At 39.7% G+C, this 21108-nt stretch overlaps 1 protein-coding gene across 29 annotated transcripts in view; it reads right to left on the minus strand.

The window, feature by feature from the left end:
* Positions 1-21108, minus strand: part of MACF1 (microtubule actin crosslinking factor 1) — a 421177-nt gene that overhangs the window by 174073 nt on the left and 225996 nt on the right. For 24 of the 29 annotated variants that reach the window (XM_017508009.2, XM_037731187.1, XM_017508011.2 and 21 more), the window contains 12 exons: positions 20316-20444; positions 19513-19590; positions 18753-18914; positions 16734-16838; positions 16035-16130; positions 14890-15015; positions 13094-13099; positions 11990-12142; positions 9729-9883; positions 4847-4973; positions 4115-4298; positions 3569-3738 (listed from right to left, as the gene is read on the minus strand). In XM_017508009.2, the coding sequence (XP_017363498.1) occupies positions 3569-3738; positions 4115-4298; positions 4847-4973; positions 9729-9883; positions 11990-12142; positions 13094-13099; positions 14890-15015; positions 16035-16130; positions 16734-16838; positions 18753-18914; positions 19513-19590; positions 20316-20444 (1491 nt within the window). The remainder of the gene's footprint in view (positions 1-3568; positions 3739-4114; positions 4299-4846; positions 4974-9728; positions 9884-11989; positions 12143-13093; positions 13100-14889; positions 15016-16034; positions 16131-16733; positions 16839-18752; positions 18915-19512; positions 19591-20315; positions 20445-21108) is intronic. The other 5 variants (XM_017508022.2, XM_017507991.2, XM_017508023.1 and 2 more) reach the window with 1 other exon arrangement.

Here is a 21108-nt window from a genome sequence, read left to right on the forward strand (position 1 = left end):
AATAATAATAATAAAAACAGTGACAGTAACAAATTATATACCACTGAATAAAATAAAAATCTGTGAGTGTATATTGACATAAATAAATAATGAAAGAAGAAAGCAAGGGAAGGAGAGAAGAAAAAAGGGAGGGAAGGAAGGAGGGAAGACAAACTACAGAAAATGAAAGAAGGTTGGTTTTTCCTTTTCCATAGAATGTAAATTTTTTTAATGTAGAAAATGACAGAATTAGAAAAGCAACTTTTGGCAACTATGATACTAATAATTGATTCAGTTAAGAATTAACAATGGATGTTAAAACTAGTTGGTGAAAATTTGATGAAAAATACGATATTTACCGCTGGGCACAGTAGCTCACACCTGTAATCCCAGCACTTTGGGAGGCTAAGATGGGCAGATCACGAGGTAAGGAGATCGAGACCATCCTGGCCAACATGGTGAAACCCCGTCTCTACTAAAACACAAAAAGTTAACGGGGCATTGTGGCACGTGCCTGTAATCCCAGCTACGTAGGAGGCTGAGGCAGGGGAATCACTTGAACTGGGAGACAGAAGTTACAGGGAGCTGAGATCACGTCACTGCAATACAGCCTGGCAACAGAGGAAGACTCCGTCTCAAAACAAAACAAAAAAAAGGCTATTTACATAGTCTCCAGTATCTCCCCATAAGATACTTAGTAATAACAAAGGGACAGCAACCAGAGATCAAAATTAACATCCCCAGTAATGGGACAAATCGATGTCACATCCCTACTTATATGACACACTAATGTACCAAGGACACAGTATCACTTCTGCAGAATTCCTGCCAAATTTGTAAGACCTAACACTAAGCAGGAAGAAGCCTCAGATAACCACAAACAGAAGGACAAAATATTCTACATTTATTCTACAAAATAAATGGCCTGCACTCATAAAAAACGTTAAGGTTATGAAAGATGCTGGAAAGTTGAGAAACTGTTTCAAGTTAAAGAAATCAGAAGATACATAGCAACCAAATGCAATATGTAATCCTGGACTGAATCTTGGACCCGCCTTCTTGGGGTTGCTAGGGATGGAGGTTAGGATATAAAAGGCATTATTTGGTCAACTGATGAAATTTTAATGAGTTGTGAGCTTGGATAACAGTATTACATCAATATTTGTTTGTTTTTGAGATAGAGGTTTCCTCTGTCGCCCAGGCTGGAGTGCAGTGTTGTGATCTTGGCTCACTGCAACCTCTACTTCCCAGTTTCAAGCGATTCTCATACCTCAGCCACTTGAATATCTGGGATTACAGGCTTGTGCCATGAAGCCTGGCTAGTTTTTGTATTTTTAGTGGAGATAGGGTTTTGCCATGTTGGCCAGGCTGGTCTCGAGCTCCTGGGCTCAAGCAGTCTGCCTACATCAGCCTGCCTGAGTGCTAGGATTACAGACATGAGCCACCATGCCTGACCAATATCAATGTTAATTTCCTGATGTTAATCATTGTTCCATGGTTATGTAAGAGGCTGTCCTTGTTTTACGAAGATGTACACTGAAGTATTTAAAGGAGCATCGTGTCTGAAACTCTCAAGATAAAAAAGGAATATTATGATGTATAATATATAGAATAAAATGATAAAGCAAATGCATAAAAATGTTAACATGTGGGGGCTCTAGGTGAAAGGTATAAGAGAATAAAACTTTTCTATCCGAAATTATTTCAAAATAAAGTTTTAAAAAGGAAGAGGGGCTGGGCGTGGTGGCTCACACCTGTAATCCCAGCACTCTGGAAGGCTGAGGCAGGTGGATCACAAGGTCAGGAGTTCGAGACCAGCCTGGCCAATATGGTGAAACCCATCTCTACTAAAAATACAAAAATAAGCTGGGTGTGGTGGCGCATGCCTGTAGTCCCAGCTACTCAGGAGGCTGACGCAGGAGAATCACTTGAACCCAGGAGGCAGAGGTTGTGGTGAGCCAAGATTGTGCCACTGCACTCCAGCCTGGGCAACAAGAGTGAAACTCTGGTCTCAAAAAAAAAAAAAAAAAGGAAAAGATATTTTTAGATGTATGTATGTATATATGTATCTTGAGATGGGGTCTCACTCTTTCTCAGGCTGGAGTGCAGTGGCGCTGTTATAGCTCACTGAAGCCTCAAACTCTTGGGTTCAAACAATTCTCCCACCTCAGCTTCAAGCATCCAGTTGACTTTTATTTCTTAGTGTGTTCTATTTTTCAAGGATAAGTAGATTTTGTATCACCCTATAAAAAAGTAAAAAGCTTCCACATGAGAATTCCAGGCTTATATAATATGCCTCACACTACTCCCTCTCCGCCAGTAAAAATCATACTTACCCTCTCACTCTTATCTTCAGGTTTGGGGAGAAAAACTAAAGTTAGAAAAATCACTCCTCTTCATTTGCCATTCCTTTCCATCCCCTTTAAGCTCCCAGATCAAATTTAATAGCCTTCATAGAGTTCTCTCATACCACTGTAATTATAAATACTCTAAATTCCTACAGCAATCTTTGCTTGAAATACACTAGTTACTATTTATGACATCTCTTATATCTTATACTGAAGCCTCTAATTCTAACTTCAACCTTTTATTCTTCTTTTACTACATTGTAAGCCAAAAAACAAGGACCTTGGCTTACTTTTCTTTGTATGCCTCAGGGGACTTAAAAAAGCAATAAATATTTGCTGCTTTTACTTCAAGAACACAACCCTACATTTTTATAGTATTTTACTTTTTCAGGAAGCTCACTGTATGTACTTTACCATTTAATTTTCAAAATAACCCTATAACGTGCATTATCATTTCCATTTTACAAGAAAGTAAACTAAAGATGAGAGTTCACTTGCTCAAAGTCACAGAGAGAGCATATATCAGAGCCTATATAGAAATAAGAGTCATTCCTTTATTTATTGGTTATGTGACAGAAGGTAACCAAGTCATTGAAAGTAGCACAGGGATAGAAGCAAGAGTGGCATCTCCACTAAGCAGTTTCAAAATACATAGCTCAAATACACTGCTTAGAACAATTTACTAGTCTGTTTGCCTTCTCAACTCTGTGGGAAACTAATCAACATTCAGCAATACACACGGAGCTGAAATCACACTTCTCCATAGGTAAAAGACATTTATAGACTGCCGGGAGGAAGTCCTGAGAAGGACTGTTGAGTCTATTGCCTCATTTCTTAGGTTCCATACTCTTTTTCTGTTGGTTGGTTGGTTTGTTTTGACATAGGGTCTCACTCTGTCACCCAGACTGGACTACAATGGCATGATCTCAGCTCACCTCAACCTCCGCCTCCCAGGTTGAAGCGATTCTCTGGCCTCAGCTTCCTGAGTAGCTGGGATTATAGGCACCCACCACCACATCCAGCTAATTTTTGTAGTTTTAGTAGAGATGGGGTTTCACCATGTTGAACAGGCTGTTCTCAAACTCGTGACCTCAAATGATCCACCCGCCTTGGCCTCCCAAAATGCTGGGATTAGAGGCATGAGCTACCACGCCTGACCAGGTTCCTTACTCTTTCGCCATCCAATTAACTCTGAAAGCATTCACTCCACAATCAGCACCCACATTGCTCTTAGAGCTTACCTCTTGCTCTGCAATCCTTAATGCATTGTCCTGCCGGGCATCTTTGTCAGTCCTAGAGCTCGCTAGAGACTGAATTCGTTTGATTACCCTCTGTTCATACTCCTCCAGGCGTAGCCGGATATTTTTCAACTCTGAAATGTACATCTTGGCCACAGTCTCCTCTTTATCCTCTGTGAATGAACAAACGCAAAAGACCAGTAAGCTCGACATCAGAGATAAGCAGACCTGATAGCCTACTGATAAAAACAAGGCTTCATTTAGGGAATCTTCTGTCTGATCCTACCTGATCCTAAATTTCACATATTGTATACTAATCTTTGAGAGTCTAAACATGTTACAGCCACAAGAAAATGTGAACAACTGAAATATCAACAGACCTCTCCTTCCATGATCTGATTTTGGGAATTCATCTACAAGTTTTTCTCTATCTTAAGGTCTTAGCAACTCAATGGAAAAAGACCCTTCTCATTTATATGAAGGGTCTCATAGCAACCCCTTCAAGGCTCTCATTCCACTATTCTCTTTCCCTCTTCCCAGTGCACACACCATTCTCCATGGACTTCATCAGGTGCTGGAAGCGGGCTTTACAAGCTTCCACCTCCTCTTCCAAGCGCAAGCGATCAGCCACTGAGAACAGCACAGAATCACGACTATCCTGCAGAAAGTCTTCAAAATGGCCCTGAAGGTTCTTCATAATCTGATGGCACTCCCCTGGTGCTGAGGATCGAAGCTAGAAAGAAAAAGTCAGAAGAAATTGCAACAGAATAAAAATATAACACTTTCTCTTTTCCTCCATTTTACTGAAGTAACACATATACAAAACAGTGCACAAACCATATTTATAAACATGTTGACTTTTATAATTTGAATTCCTCCATTTAATGAGCATTCAGGTTAAGAAGCAGAACATTACCAGCATCCCAGAAGCACCCAACATGCCCCACTGGACATAACTCTTAATAGTTGTTCACAAGTATTCACTTACTATATATTCTTATGCAAAAGACATGCTTGTCTTACAGAGTGAGAAAAAGCCTGCAACCTTCTCCCATTGCTAAGAAGACCAAAGATGTTACTTATTCTAATTAGGAATTTCCTTTACCATTCAAATTGCTACTTCTAGTTTGTAAGAACCTCAGGTCTCTAACTCTAAAATAGTATACCTGAGTCCACTTTACTCCATTTGGGTGGAAAAATGTCTCACAGTAATGAAAAAAGCTCCTTTTAAAAAAATCTTGCCAACAGAATGCAAGCCTGGGGTAAAGTTTTCACAATTACCTTTTCTAGGTTCCAGGTCTGTACAAGGTCAAGGTCTTTACGAAGATAGTTCCAAGAAATAAGGCTTTTGGTGTTAACATGTAGCTGGTGCCAAAGGGCCATCACCTTCTGATAAGACTGTTCAACCCTAGAAATAACACAGAACCTGACTATTACCTTTGTAAGAATTGAACTCCATATTAGAGACCTTCTAAGGAAAAATGTGATTGCCTTAGCAGAACTGAGCCTATGCTGAGCAGAGAAAGACAACAAGACAAATACTAATGTCCCAGGAATTTTTAAGAACTAAATAAATTGAGGCTGGGCATGGTGGTTCACTCCTATAATCCCAGAACTTTTGAAGGCCAAGGTGGGAGGACTACTTGAGCCCAGGAGTTCAAGACCAGCCTGGGCGACATAGTGAGACCTCATCTCTATTAAAACAACAACAACAACAAAAACTAAACTACATTTTTTTTTTTTTTTTGAGATGGAGTCTCACCCTGTTGCCCAGGCTGGAGTGCAATGGTGTAATCTTGGCTCACTGCAACCTCTGCCTTCTGGGTTGAAGCAATTCTCCTGCCTCAGCCTCCCGAGTAGCTGGGCTTACAGGCCTGCGCCACCATGCCTGGCTAATTTTTTGTATTTTTAGTAGAGATGGGGTTTCACCATGTTGGCCAGGCTGGTCTCGAACTCCTGACCACCTCAGCCTCCCAAAGTGCTGAGATTACAAGTGTGAGCCACCATGCCTGGACTAAACTACATTTATTAATTGAGATATTGAATTTGGATTTGCTATAGTATTATACATATTATGTTAGCACATATTTAGTAATCTCATAAATGTTACCTGCGTATAATATGATGACTAAAAGTCAGAGAGAAGAAATAACCAAAGAGAGCAAATAATAGAGAAAGGTATAAACAACATCCCATTCAGAATTGTTGAAAAATAATTGTATCAATGATTAAGAACTGATTTGCTGTGTTCCAAATATTTACAAAAATGCTAAAATGTTGAGAACTTAATAGCAACTTAAGAAATTCACCTGCTATATAAAAGAAAACTGCAGTATGAAGGGTTTGAGATATTTTTCCCAAGCATCTCATGTCTAATTCAATCTTGATTTCAAGAAGTCTTACAAACACAAATACACAGACATATACACCTACCATGTTACCTTGAATTTCTTCAATTTTAGAGAAAAATATAAGATATAAAGAACAGGATGGAAAATTAGAAGCCAGGACATCAGTTAAATAAGAGGCATTAAATCCGTAAGTTTAATATTCCTTCTCTCCAAAAGCCTCAATAAAATTTCAGTAGAGTTGAAATTCAAAGTGCGGGAAATCCCAAAGAAGAATAAAAATATAAAGATGCAAAACAAACAGAAAACAAATAAACCAACAAAAAAAAAAAAAAAAAAAAAAAAAAAAAAAAAAAAAAAAGGAGAATAAATAATTAAAGAAATAATTCAAGAAAAAACTTCCCCAGACTTGAAAGATGGATTTCTAGTTTGTGTTCATTAGCATAATAAATGCAAAAAGACTCAAAGGTACAGTATCCCTTTCAAAGATTAGAGACAAAGAGAAGCGTTTAAACACTTCCAGAGAAATAAACATTTCTTACAAAAAGGTAAAAGTATCAAACTGTTTCATATTATGACAGAGGTGAAGGACAAACAATTCTAAGCCTTTGTCAAAACCAATAGTACTGCTCATGACAAAAGGTGAGTTTTAATATGTAAACCTAAAAAAAAAAGAAAGAAAGAATGAAAATGGCACTATATATCTAAACAAAAAATCATGAAAGCTAGAAAGCAATAGAGCAATGGTTTCAAAGTTCAGAGTACAAACGATTTCCAGGCTGGGCATGGTGGCTCACCCCTGTAATCCCAGCATTTTGGAAGGTTGATGTGGGCAGACTACCTGAGGTCAGAAGTTTGAGACCAGTCTGGCCAACATGGTGAAACCCTTTTCTACTAAAAATACAAAAATTAGGCTGGGGGCAGTGGCTCATGCCTGTAACCTCAGTACTTTGGGAGGCTGGCGTGGTTGGATCACCTAAGGTTGGGAGACAGAGTTAGGGTGTGCTACAATTGTGCACGCCACTCCAGCTTAGGCAACACAGCGAGACTTCATCACAAAAATAATAATAATAATTTACAAAAAAAATTATCTATCTTGCCAGTTAGAGAAGGAAGATGACAGACATTTTCAGAGATAAGAGGTGTCAAAAAATTTAACTCCTACTCAGTCTTTAGGGCACTGGAGAGTGTAATCCACCAAACCAGGGAATACACTAATAAATAAGACTTGGAATCTAGGAATTAGTGGGTCCAGCATAGAAGAGAGGTGAAGTGCCTCCACAGAGTGTAATAACACAGACACAGTACTGAATCAGGCCTACAGAACTGGTCCAGACTTAAAAAATAAAAAAGATAGAATGGTTCAAATGTTTCCAAAAGAAAAATGAAAATTCCCTGTGGTGTTTGGCCATATTGGGAAGCCTTTTACAGTAATGTAGGAGAGTTTGGGGACAACTAAGCAAACTAAAGAACAAAACAATTACCCACTCCAAGGAAACAAAAATGATATAAAAAAGTAAATAAGGCCGGGCCTGGTGGCTCACTCCTGTAATCCCAGCACTTTGGGAGGCTGACGCAGGTAAATCACTTGAGGTCAGGAGTTCGAAATCAGCCTGACCAACATGGAGAAACCATCTCTACTAAAAATACAAAATTAGCCAGGCGTGGTGGTGCATGCCTGTAATCCCAGCTACTCGGGAGGCCGAGGCAGGAGAATCACTTGAATTTGGGAGGCAGAGGTAGCAGTGACCCCAGGTTGCACCTCTGCACTCCAGCCTGGGAGAGAGAGGGAGACTCCATCTTAAACAAACAAACAAACAAAAAGTAAATAATTTATTCATAAATATCTTCACTCACCTACTCTTTCATACTTTCAACAATCATTTATTGAATACCTACTATGTGCTGCTAGGAATGGTTCTAGGTGCTAAAGATACAGCAGCAAATAAAATGGACAAAAATCTCTAACAGAAGAGGATAAACAAATACATAATCTGTTAGGCAATATTAAGAGTTCTGAAGAAAACTAAAATGAGTAAAGAAGACACAGAGTGGCATGCAGTGAGTGGGTATGGTGGTCCGTGAGGATTCTAAGAGAAACTGAATGAAGTGAGGGAGTGAATCGTTTAAATATCAGAAGCAAGCAGAAGTGGAAAGGCCCTGAGGCAATAATATGCTGTCTGTGTTTGAGAAACAGAGAAAAGACCAGAGTGACTGCAGCTAAGTACAAGCAAGGAGAGTGGCAGAGGACGAGTTCAGAGAGGTAAGGCACAGTCACCCCACAATAGTCCCCTAGAGTACAATGTGGTTCAGCTTTAAACAATGCATGTACTAATAAAACAAAAAATATCAGCTTAAACACAAACTGTGATATAACTACATTTGAAAGATAAAAGAAGTATATGCATGCATGTATATATAGAAAGCTAAATGCTAATTTCCTAGAGTAAAAAGTTAATAGATAATTTCTGAAGTTGAAAACAAATAAGGAAATAGCAGGAAAAAATTGCATTTGGAAATGCAGATTGATAACCCAGCAAAATCTACTAAAACAGCTGAAAACAGTTGACTCTGCAAAGTTTTGGGACAAGAGAGGTGATAGCTAATTTTTATTATAATAAACTTTGTAGTATAACTCAACTTTCTAAAATATGTGTGTGTGTGTATTTTTTTCTGGGGGGGGGGTGGGGGAGACAGAGTCTCACTCTTGTTGCCTAGGCTGGAGTACAGTGCCGTGATCTCATCTCACTGCAACCTCCACCCCTGGGTTCAAGCAATTCTTCTACCTCAGCCTCCACAGTAGCTGGGACCACGGTTGTGCACCACTAGGCAAAGCTAATTTTTTGTACTTTTAGTAGAGATGGAGTTTCAACATGTTATTCAGGCTGGTCTTGAACTCCTGACCTCAAGTAATCCAATAGCCTCAGACTCTCAAAGTGCTGGAATCACAAGCAAGAGCCATGGTGCCTAGCCTATATATTACTTTAATAAAAATTAAAGAAAATAAGCTGCCATTAAAAAAAAAATCAATTTTCTTTTTTTTTGGAAATGGAGTCTCCCTCTGTCACCGAGGCTGGAGTGCAGTGGCACGATCTGAGCTTGGCTCACTGCAACCTCTGCCTCCCAGGTTCAAGCAATTCTCCTGCCTCAGCCTCCTGAGTAGCTGGGATTATAGGTACATGCCATTATGCCCAGCTAATTTTTTTATTGTTTTAGTAGAGACAAGATTTCACCATGTTGGCCAGGCTGGTCTTGAACTCCTGATCTCAAGTGATCTGCCTGCATGGCCTCCCAAAGTGCTGGGATTAAAGGCGTTGAGCCACTGCGTCCAACCCAATCTTGTTTTTTTTTTTTTTTTTTGAGATGGAGTCTCACTCTGTCACCCAGGCGGCCGGAGTGCAGCGGTGTGATCTCAGCTGACGATAACCTCCACCTCTTGGGTTCAAGTGATTCTAATGCCTCAGCTTCCTAAGTAGCTAGGACTATAGGCATGTGCCACTACGTCCAGCTAATTTTTGTATTTTTAGTAGAGACAGGGTTTTACCATGTTGGCCAGGCTGGTAAAAAAAATCAATCTTGGGAGAGTAAACTATCTATAAGAGTTCACTGAATATACTCTAGCTGAACAAAAGTATTTATTGAAGATCTGCTATGTGGCTGGCAGTAGGAGACTTGATATCTCCAATGAGACGTCTCTCCCAGGAGGAACTTCACAACTGTGTTCACGAAGATCACAAAGGCACACTTATCCCTCCATCAGTTCACTGAGGCCAACAGCAGAGGTGGCTGTACCAGTGGCAGCTGGGCCAAGTTACCTGCTGGCCATCTCAATGGCATCCTTATTGGGTGGGGGAATGAGGAAGCAGACTGATGGCACCATTGCCTCATTCCCTGTGGGGCTGATCACTTTCCATTTGGTCCGCTGAGAATTATCTTCTAGCACACATTCATCATTCTTGCAAATAGTAATCTGAAGAGATAAATTTACCAGTTATTGCTAATGGGTAAACCAACAACCCATCATTAACCTGGTGCCTCATTCCAAGGCTATCAAATCCTTAAGAAAAAAATCTACTTAAGAAAAGATCTGCTATCACTTATTGAGGGCTTCTGATTTTGCCAAAAGATAATAGGTATAAACACACAACACAGAAAAAATTGTGATGCCAAATAAATCAAGGAAACAAATGTGTATTAAATGCCTGTTACACGCCAAGTAACTCAGTATATGAAAGTTATAAAGAGACTACAAAGACTCAAGAGCAAATTCAGCACAGAAATCTGCCAGAGTAAAAATTAATGGAATATGAATAATCAAAACATTGCTTTTATGATTTTACTCCCTTCCTATCATCCCACCCAAACCCCTGAAAATGTTTAAGCATTTTGGAATTATCAAGTCTTTCTCTTGAGAGACAAGTGATCAAGAGTATTATCCCTAACTTATAAGCAGAAATATCAAGACACACAAAAGTACAGTCCCATTTTTTAATTTTAATTTTTTCCATTTTTTAATTAATTCATTCTTTTGTATAACACATATTTCTTGAGTGTCTACTATGTGCTAGGACACTGGAGATTCAAACGGTAGAATTGGCCACGCACAGCAGCTCACACCTATAAGCCCAGGACTTCAGAAGGCTAAGGCAGGCAGGCCACTTGAGCCCAGGAGTTCGAGACCAGCCTAAGCCACATAGCAAAACCTCATCCTACAAAAAATACAAAAATTAGGCAGGTATAGTAGTGCATGCCTGTAGTCCCAGCTACTCGGGAGGCTGAGGTGGGAGCATCACCTGAGTCCAGGGAGGTCAAGGCTGCAGTGAGCCATGATAGTGCTACTGCACTCCGGCCTGGGCCACAGAGTGAGACCCTGTCACAAATTAATTAATTAATTAAAAGTACTGTGGTAAGCAGACAAACGTGGTATTTTCACATGTTCTGGTGATATATGTAGTTATAAAACTGTGTGACAAATGCAATTTACCAGGGAATAATGTAAAGGATATGACCCAGTCATGGCTAGAGAGGTAAAGACAGATTACTCAGGATTTTAAAGCCACATTAAGGAGTTTAGGCTTTTTCCCAAGAGCAATGAGTAATTAATGACTTAAGCAGAGGATTGTTATTTAAATGAAAAAACAACAACAACAACAACAAAAAAAACATGCTGGTGGTAGGATCCTTTGTGCACTAAATGAGGAGGCTGATACAATAATTCAAGTGAAAGAAACTTAGGCGTATTTTTTTTTTTTTAACAGGGTTTCACTCCTGTCACCCAGGCTAGAGAGTGAATGGTGTGATCTTGGCTCACTGCAACTTCCACCTCCTGGGGTCAGTGATTTTGCTGGCTCAACCTCCCGAGTAGCTGGGACTATAGCTGCACGCCACTGCACCTGGCTAATTTTTGTAGAGACGTGGGTTCACCATGTTGCCTAAGCTGGCCTTGAACTCCTGAGCTCAAGTGATCCATGCTCCTTGCCCAAAATGCTGGGATTATAGGCATGAGCCATCACACCCAGCCTCTTATGCTCTTAGGGTGGTAGTAGCAGAGCTATTTACAAATTAGTACAAACTTGATGGTCTTACCAGCTGTGGAGGATAAGAGGGGTGGGGGAGTCAAGGTGCTAGAATCTCCAGGTGCTACAAAGTACTATCTCTGTCAGCACTTAGGCAACTGAGTAGATAATGATGCCAAGGGAGCAGGTCAAGATTATAGGGTCGAAGCTTTTAGTTTTTTATTTATTTATTTATTTATTTTGCAACCTCTGCCTCCTGGGTTCAAGCAAGTCTCCTGCCTCGGCCTCCCGAGTAGCTGGCATTACAGGTGTCTGCCACCACGCCTGGCTAACTTTTTTTTGTATTTTCAGTAGAAATGGGGTTTCACCATGTTGGCCAGGCTGGTCTTGAACTCCTAACCTTGTGATCCACCTGCCTCAGCCTCCCACAGTGCTGGGATTACCGGCGTGAGCCACCATGCCTGGCTAAATTCTAATTCTTAAAACTCGAAAATTTTATCTTTCCTTATCATCATAACCCTTCCCTCTGCAGCCCAGCGGTACTCTTTCCACCTCCTCACCTCGATCTGCCGATAGTCACAGATGGCCTTAACAGAAATGGTGCTCTTTAACACATGGTCTGGACTGCGTGGTTTTAGCTGCACAATGGTTTTTGATCTCCCAACAAGACTGGCAACAGAACTCTTGGACTGTATAAGCTGTTCCTTTTCATCCTACAAAATGAGAAGAAAAACAAAATGACATAAATGTAGCTATTCAGGGTGACTAAGTCAACAAAGAAAACTGAATACTCCACTCCCTTAGAGAATGTCATCTCTCAGTTAAGTAGGGACGGTTGGTGGAGGCATCTTAAAGATTTAGACAAGGATAAACAAAAAAGGAGAGAATGATTCTATCTTCTACCAAGTGCTTTTGCACTCAAACTTTACAGCTTTCTCCCTGTGCCACTTTCAATGAACCATAAAGCCACATGCAAAAACCAAAATAAAAACAAATACTTCTAGCTTCCAAATACAGCTATATAGCTAATAAAAAATTTACCTAAATATGATTCAGAGAACACAAAAGTTAAAATCAATAATAAGTATATTATTATTAGCCAATTTCTCACTGGTAGAAACCAGTTCTTCCCTTTCTGCTAAGGAGAAGCTAGTTATATTTCCTTAAATTTTTAAAAAATAATTGAATCTCAAGGTCTACTCCAAATATTTTATTTTCCTAAATTGAGTCAAGTTTTCTAGAGAACGATCTTAGCTCTTCAACCAACAATGCTGTTGGTGAAGGTATCATGACAAATGATTTAGGGTTTACCTCTTAGTATATGCTGTGCTATATTCATATAAATTTGATTGGTTAGAAAGACGTATCATGCAAAATTGAAACTCTCAAATCTCTGCAAATCCAATAATCTTAAAAATGAATAAACTTCTTGTTAACAAAATTGGTAGCAATCTACTACCAATTCCATTAAAGAGTAATAGATAAACTTTATCCATTAACCCAGATGTTTCAAGACCATTTTGAGGTATAAAATTCTCTCCAGAAGAGGGCTTTCTTAGGATGGATGTAGATGTGATGAGAGTAAAGAGTTAATAATGTTAGGAAATGCCATTAAAGAACTAAGACTATGCAAGTAAAGAAAAAGAAATGCTTAAATAAACTACCTGTGCCTGTCCCCGGGAGCATGATTGGAAGAAATACAACTTTAACTTATTAGTTAAGAAAGAGGAATGGAATATATCAGGGAGACAGCCACATTTCCATACTTGAGAGCTGGTCTACCCACTTCAGTTTCCTTGCAATAAAGATGTCAATTTCTGTCTAACCCACAGACAAACAGCTCAAGCTCAAGAGAAAGTGCTCAGCATGGTAAAAGTTCTGAAAAGAACCAGAAGCCAGGACAGATGCTCCCGAACCTGACGGACAAGCTGAGGAGCAGACCCAGGTGACTCCATGCCCCGATGACAGCGCCAACCCGATGCCCCTGACCTGGAGAGGAGGGAACAGAGCAGCGACCCTCGAGAAGAGAAGATATGACAACCATTGCAGAGGAGTTACCCTATGACAGAAGGTACTCTGTGGGAGGGAGGAGATAACAGCCAAGGATTATATTCCTCCTTCATACTTGTAGTACCTCCAAGAGAGACATTTTAGAGACAACATCCGAAAAGTCAGGCTTTCATCCTTCATTTCAAATTAATTAAATTAACGGACTATTCGCCCAGGTGAATGTAAAACCACTCATAGGTTTACAGTGCCTGAAAGTGTGTTTAAAAAAAAAACTTTACATTCACAAATGCCCAAATCTTACCCACTAAAAAAGTGAACTGTTTTGGGTTATTCTAGTTCTCTTATTTAGACTTTTCTACTGAAATTCGAGATTCCCCTTGCTTCTCTCAAAGGAAGTTCCCTATTGCATAGACATTTCTATCTTAATTTGAGATGTAGCTTGAGCCTTGTCTTACCAACTCTATATAATATACATTCAATAAATATAAGTAGTCTTTCTGCTAATTTAATTATCAGCACTCCTGAAGGAATAACTCACTGAAAAAATGAATATAAAATTGATTTTAACTAAATACTGAATGTAAAACTCTTTTTTTTTTTTGAGACATAGTCTTGCTCTGTCGCCCAGGCTGGAGTGCAGCGGCGTCATCTTGGGTTCTGCCTCCTGGGTTCAAGCAATTCTCCAGCCTCAGCCTCCCAAGTAGCTGGGACTACAGGCGTGTGCCACCACACCTGGCTAATTTTTTATATTTTTATTGGAGACAGGGTTTCACTGTTTAAACCAGGATGGTCTCGATCTCCTGATCTTGTGATCCAACCGCCTTGGCCTCCCAAAGGGCTGGGATTACAGGCGTGAGCCACTGTACCCAGCCTGTAAACTATTTTTTAAAACTTAATATTGCTACATAAATAACTGCACAAATATTATATCACATCTAAATAAGATTTTAATGTCTGCTTGAATTAAAATCAATTTTAATTATCATCTAAAAGAAAACTACCAAGGAGGAAAATTTGACTAAGGCGTATTTCTTTTTTTGCTTTTTTTAATTCTTTTTTTGCATAAGATAGTAAAAAAGAATTTGATAGCAACTAATCTCCTTCAACCCCTTTTTTCATGCTCAACACCTCATCCTTGGCTCTATCTTTTACATTAAAATAGGAAAAATGCAAAGAAAGTATGATGAGCTCAAAGTGGCTCAGAGGAGAAGACTAGGCCTTTACTTCAATAACATACCCAAAGAAAACTTATTAGCAACTTCTTTAAGGAAAGAAAAGGAAAAAAAGGAAAGAGACAGAACAACATTGATTAAACTCTATTTGAATGTAAGTCAAACTTTATTATAACAATGACCCATTGCCCTGGAGCTTTCAAGGATATAAACAGCAGCAGCTGATACGGTTTACTCTCTTTCTCAGAAGTAATCATCCCCACTGAGGCAACACCCACCATGGAGTCCTGGAGCAGGTCTTCAAGGCGGGATAAACTGGTGTTGTGGTCACAGGAATATTTTCGTTTAATGGAATCTTGGAGGTTCCTCAAGAATGATTCCAGCTCTCGTGCATCACTGAAGAACTATGGGAACACAAAGGGAGGATGCCTTCTGCTCAAAACGTCAGAACACCGGAATGTTAACTAAGAAAGAACAATTTTACTGTGCAGAGCTTAGCAAAGCTGATTACACCCTACTGGATTAGTGACAGTTCATTACAAGGACCACTGAAACAAAAACTGAAGGGTTTGAAAAGCCATGCAGTAAAATATTAGTGTTGACTACCTCAAACCCTACCCTATAGAAAAGTTAGCCTATTTCACTCCCTCAGAAATCACTGCTGTTTCCTCTTGACTTCTGGCTAGGGACAGCATTTGGCTGTGGGTTGTGTTTCATGAAAAACCTAAGGTTGAGTGAGCGAAATGTTTCATTGACTGTTTCAATTCATACTATGAAATAATCAGGGAGATTATTTAATTCAGGGCAAAAACAAAGAAAACAGCTTATTTTCTCCTCCCACCTCAACTGAAAATAAGCAGCATATTCTTTCATGTTCTGACAGATTGAAAAAAGAAAAAAAAAAGGTCATAATATTTTACAGCTCCTCCCATCAAGAGGTGGAGTCTATTTCTCCTCACCTTGAGCTAGGCATAGCCACGCGTCTGGTGTGACCAAAGACACATTAATAAATGTGACAGAAGCAGAAAAAAAGGGCTTGTGCTCTAGGACTTGCTCTCTCTTGCTGCTTATGGAACACAGTCACTTTGTGAAGAAGGCTGCTGGATGCTAGAGACACATGGCTTGGTGCTCCAGTACCTAGCCAACTCTCAGACATACGAGTGATGCCATTCGGGACCAACTAGCCCCAACCTGTCTGCAGCCATGAGTAAGACAGGCAAGATAAGATGAACCACTCAGCTGAGCCCTGCCCAAACTGCTAACCTACAGAATCATGAGCTACCTAAATGACTACTGTTTTAAGCAACTAAATTTTAGGGTGGTGGTTTATACAGCAAAAGCTGACTAACTAATGCAGATGTGTTTGTAACCTCACCTTCGACATACATGTGTACACACACACAAACACTGAAACCCGTCATACCTGAAAATAAGCAGTATTTTCTTTCACATGCTGCTCAACACATAGGCACAGCTGCTTCATCCACTGCAACTGAGACTGGACAGCAGCACTGTAAGCCTGCAATAAACAAGCACACAGACAGAAGGGCATGCGTTTAACAGACCCAATATATATGCGCAATACTGTTTTCCAAGTATAACTATGCAAATGATAGAAAAGCTAGCATCTGCTCAATGCTTCTCATGAGTAAGAGGTGTGCCTTTAATCCAAAATGGTTTTGTTAGAGGGGGTTACACAGAAAAGGCCTCTTCCATACTCAGTTGTAAGTAAATGATCTAAGCAGCAAAACCCAGGCATAAATAAATCCCTCCTGAATTCTTCTGCTGTTTATCTTCTTTTGGCAAAGGCACAAAACCAGTAAGAGGCAGGATCTGTCTGGACAGTTATTTGAAGAAATATGGTCCCAAGGAACTTTTCCTCCTACCGTTGGGAGTCAATATTCCTTCTACTGTTTCTCTTAGTAGTCTCCTTAGACTATCAAAAATGTTTGCAGACTTTTGAGAGATATAGGAGAAGTCAGGAATGAAAAGAGAGAAAACTCAAGACAAATGATCCTGACACTTCTTCCAGGTCTTTCAGTGGAACAAAGTCTCTAATTTGAATAGTTTTATAATGACAACCTCTCAGCATCTGACTTTCACACATTCTCAAGTTACACACCTCCACTGTCTGCTTGGCTGGGTGGTTCTCAAGTGAAAGCAGTTCTGCTGTATCTTGTAGAGAACGAAACACATCCTGTTTCTCCTCCAGTTCCATTGTCAACTCCTAAAAATTGAATTCAAAATTTAAAGAATAAGTGCTACTGGCTGGGGGTAGCAGATAGCATAAATAAAAGCTGTGTTCCCTGCCCTACTTTAAAGGAACCTACAATACAGAATTGGTGGCAAAATGAGATGTATAAGCAGTGCATGCCAGAGGAACGCAGAGAAGGGCACAAATACTGGAATTATTGAAAAATGATTCACAAAGGACATGGGATCTCAGCCAGACGTGAGTAAAATGGGGGAACACAGAATGAGCATTGGACCAGACAAAGGAGGTAACTTGGCTGGAATGGACAGTTCCTGCACGTCAGCACCCACACCAGTACATGACACACCAGGACATGAGTATCAATGACTGGCTGCCTTTGCTCAGACTATTCCCTCAACCCACAATGCTCTCCTCTGACTCTAAATTCTATTAACTGCAGGACCCAATTTAAATGCCAGCTCTTCTGTGAAGCTGGTTACCGATCCTTACTATGCTTTCAAAACACTTTCTTTTTTTTTTAATTTTATAGAGACAGAGTTTCACCATGTTGGTCAGGCTGATCTTGAACCCCTGACCTTGTGATCCTCCCACCTCAGCCTCCCAAAGTGCTGGGATTACAGGCATGCGCCACCATGCCCAGCCTCAGAGCACTTTCTTTATATCTCTGTTATTGCCTAATTTCAGTTCTCACACATCCATTCTTTCTTCTTTAATTCAGTAGAATTATATGCCTTTCTCCCGATTGGAGACATATTTTTTCAGAACTCTAAATCAATAGAATTAAAGAATCTAAAGTGCATGTTAGTTAAAAACAAAAACAAAAAGCTCCCTGCTTGCATAGTTTACAAAATCTTTAAAAATCTTGAGTGTGAAAATACTAAAAGTAGCAAAAAATAATCCTAACTTGTCTACATCTTTCATTGAAAAGAATGAAAAATGGTGTCCTTTTACAAACAGGTGCTCTAGAAAAAAAAGAAAAAAAAAAGCAGTGTCTTATTGTCCAATGTTAAATTTCTCTTCTCATTTTACAAATGAAGAGACTGAAACAAAAAAGTTAATACATGAATTAAGGAGAATTCAGAAATTTGTGGAAAGCCCAGAGTATATCCCAATTAAAAAATACTATACTAAATGCTTTGTCTAGATTAGCTTATTAAATCTTAATCTTTTATACAACCCTTTGGGAATAAGTGCTATTAGGGCTGAGGGTGGCTTTGAAGCGGTGCTATTATCTTACTTTATGGAGGTCCAGAGAGATTAAATGACTTCCCAAGGTTATACAGCTAGTTAGTAGAAGAATAAGAATTTGAATTTAGATCTGCCTCACTCCAAAGTCTATAATCTTAACCACAAAGCTGTATTGCTTCTGAAATGACTCAATTTACAGGCTGATGCTCTATTCACCCAAGACACTGCCTTTTTTTTTTTGAGATGGAGTCCTGCTCTGTCATCCAGGCTGGAATGCAGTGGCGTGATCTCGGCTCACTGTAACCTCCACCTCCTGGGTTCAAGCAATTCTCCTGCCTCAGCCTCCCAATTAGCTAGGACTACAGGCGTCTGTCACCATGCCTGGCTAATTTTTGAATTTTTAGTAGAGATGGAGTTTCACTATGTTGGCCAGGATGGTCTTGATCTCCTGACCTCGTGATCTGCCTGCCTCGGCCTTCTAAAGTGCTGGGAGTACAAGTGTGAGCCACCGCACCCAGCCAACACTGCCATTCTAAATGCATTCTAGATAAATTAATTCTAGGGCTCTACTGTCCCTCTCTCCACTTATACTTCTCACATGCATGGATGCATTGAGTAGGGCCCCTACTTCTAGCTAGCAGAGTGCTACTCCAGCCACTCAAGCTTTCAGCAGATTAGCCTGTCTCCTGCTGCTGCTGTTCAGTAAATACGATAGGCCTGCTGCTGTGCTAGACTCACAGAGAAGTAATTTCTCTTGGCTGAGATATTGGGATTGTTGTCACTCCAGTCATATGCTAGTTCCTCCTCCTCCTTCTCATTCAACCAGATCAACTCAGCTGTAGCTCTGGAAACAAATTTATGCAGGCTCTGAAGATGCCTCATCCGGAAGCTAGAGGTTTCCTAGACAAAGCAAGAATTATGAGGTTAGACTGCCAGCCTTTGTATCTGTAGAAGATAGCATATTTGACATCAAAGGAGAGAATAACTCAGGAAATGAATTTGCTTTTAATCTCTGGATTTTTTTCCCCATGGATTCAAGTTTTGTACAAGTTTCTCCCAGAACTCTAATCAATCCTAAGTGGAAGACAGAATTCATAAGGCCTTTGTGGTGCTCCCTGGCTAAAGAATGATCCTGGGCTGTCCTACTCTGGACAATCTTGATAGACAGGGAAGAAAAACAACAGATCAGAGGTAAAGTCCCCTCTACCAATCTCAAACTTTTAGTTTTGGTGTCTCAAAGCACATATAGCCACAGGTTTGGTGAAGCACAATAACTAGGATAGGTTCTATTTATTTAAAACTTTCAAGAACAGTGGTTTCTGACCCATTAAGAAAATGTTATAATACATATGAATAAGTGCATAGTAAATGACATAATCTAATAAGCAGAAAACCAAAACAGGGCCAAACCAGGAGATTTCTGAATTAGGGAAGAGATTTGATTGGAGGGAACCAGACTCTGTATGAGCAGAACGTAAGAGAACTGGCAGAAACTCACCTTCAATTTACAATACTGTGTCTCTAGCTTTCCAAGAGTTTCAGCATAGCTGGTACGGAAATTTTGGGACATCTTTCCCTGAATAAAAAAGAATAAAATAAAAATATACTAGAGAAAGAATAAGTAAACTATGTGTTATGGTTGCAACTATGTAAATATTATGTCTGCACAAAGATATGGATTGGTTGCTCTAAGAAAACAGAAGCTGAGACAACAAATTTCTGAGTCAGATTTTATAGCTTGGAGCAACAGTAAGTGGGCAACAGTTGAGTAGCATAATTACAAACAACAGACCTCACTATCCTGTGTTTCCAGCAATTCTGGGAGGCTTCTAAGCAAAACCATTGCCTGATGATTCCCATTCAATTGCTTTATTGAAGGAGAGAGTTGAAATATAAAATGAGATAGAACAGTGACTGAAGGAGAAGGGAGATTGCGTGAATAGTTTCTCTATACCAGCTCTCAACTGCAGGCAGATGGGAAAGTAAAAAGTGCATGAATTTATAGGAAGAGGGCCTGAGTTTGGATGCTGCATCCGCTACTTACTAATTTTGACCTTAGCTTCCAGTATTACTTTTCTTCTTAGTAAAAAGGAGTTAATAAAAATGCTTTTCTCACAAGTTTATTTCAAAGATTAACAGAAACACTTCATGTGAAAAGGGAATTTGTCATAAACTACTCTTCATCATCATTATTCTTTTCCAGAGCACCCTCCTCCTTCGCTACAGTTTTATTGTGTGTACTATCCTTTCATCTGTTCCACCCACATCCCTCTTGTAATGTGGATTCTGAGGGCTACGCACCTCATACAACCTGGCCTCCTTGACACTTGAGCCCAGCTCTTCTACACTGGTATGGATGTGCTGCTGCGTTTCTAGCTGCAACTCCACACTAGGCAGGTCATTGCCCCACTCTGCTCGCTCCAGTTTCATCTGAAAAAAAAAATATATATATGACATAATTTACCGCTTGGTAGGAAAATGGTCAGAATCAATGTTTGAACAAGGAGGTGAGGGGTAGAGGACTAAGCAAAAGAACACCTAAGCCATCTCCTTCAGTCTACAGCTCTTACAAAAAAATTATGCCAGCATTGCCCCTAAGGAGCAGGAAAGCAGAGCCCACCAATTATACAACAGAGCAGCCTTTTGCTGCTGCATTATTAGTATACATTCCCAGAGTAATCAACCAGAAAGGGAAGGGAACTCCACAGCTCAAAATGCTTAACTTTAGTTTGGGCATTTCTCTTTATGGAGTCTTCATTTCACAATCATAACTGATATAAGAAAGAAGTATCTGAAAATATTTAGCTTTAGTCATGGCATCAACTATGGCCAGTGGAAGATAATTTTAAAACAGCTTGTTTTGGGATATTTTTATTTATTCTTACATGGGGAATATATTATGTGGGAATAGGAAGAATTTAATATAAAACAAAATGGTTAGAAAGGTAAGGGCAATATCAAATTTGAACCATTATCAAAGAACACATGTAAGTAGTGTCCCTTGGAACTATGGAATACAGCAGCCATGCTTAAACTTAAGAGTTACAATCAACAACAAAAAAACAAAGAATAAACTCCTCTGTCAATGAGAGAA

Source organism: Cebus imitator, unplaced genomic scaffold (assembly GCF_001604975.1).
Source record: "Cebus imitator isolate Cc_AM_T3 unplaced genomic scaffold, Cebus_imitator-1.0 Scaffold385, whole genome shotgun sequence".
In the NCBI taxonomy this organism is placed as follows: Eukaryota; Metazoa; Chordata; class Mammalia; order Primates; family Cebidae; genus Cebus; species Cebus imitator.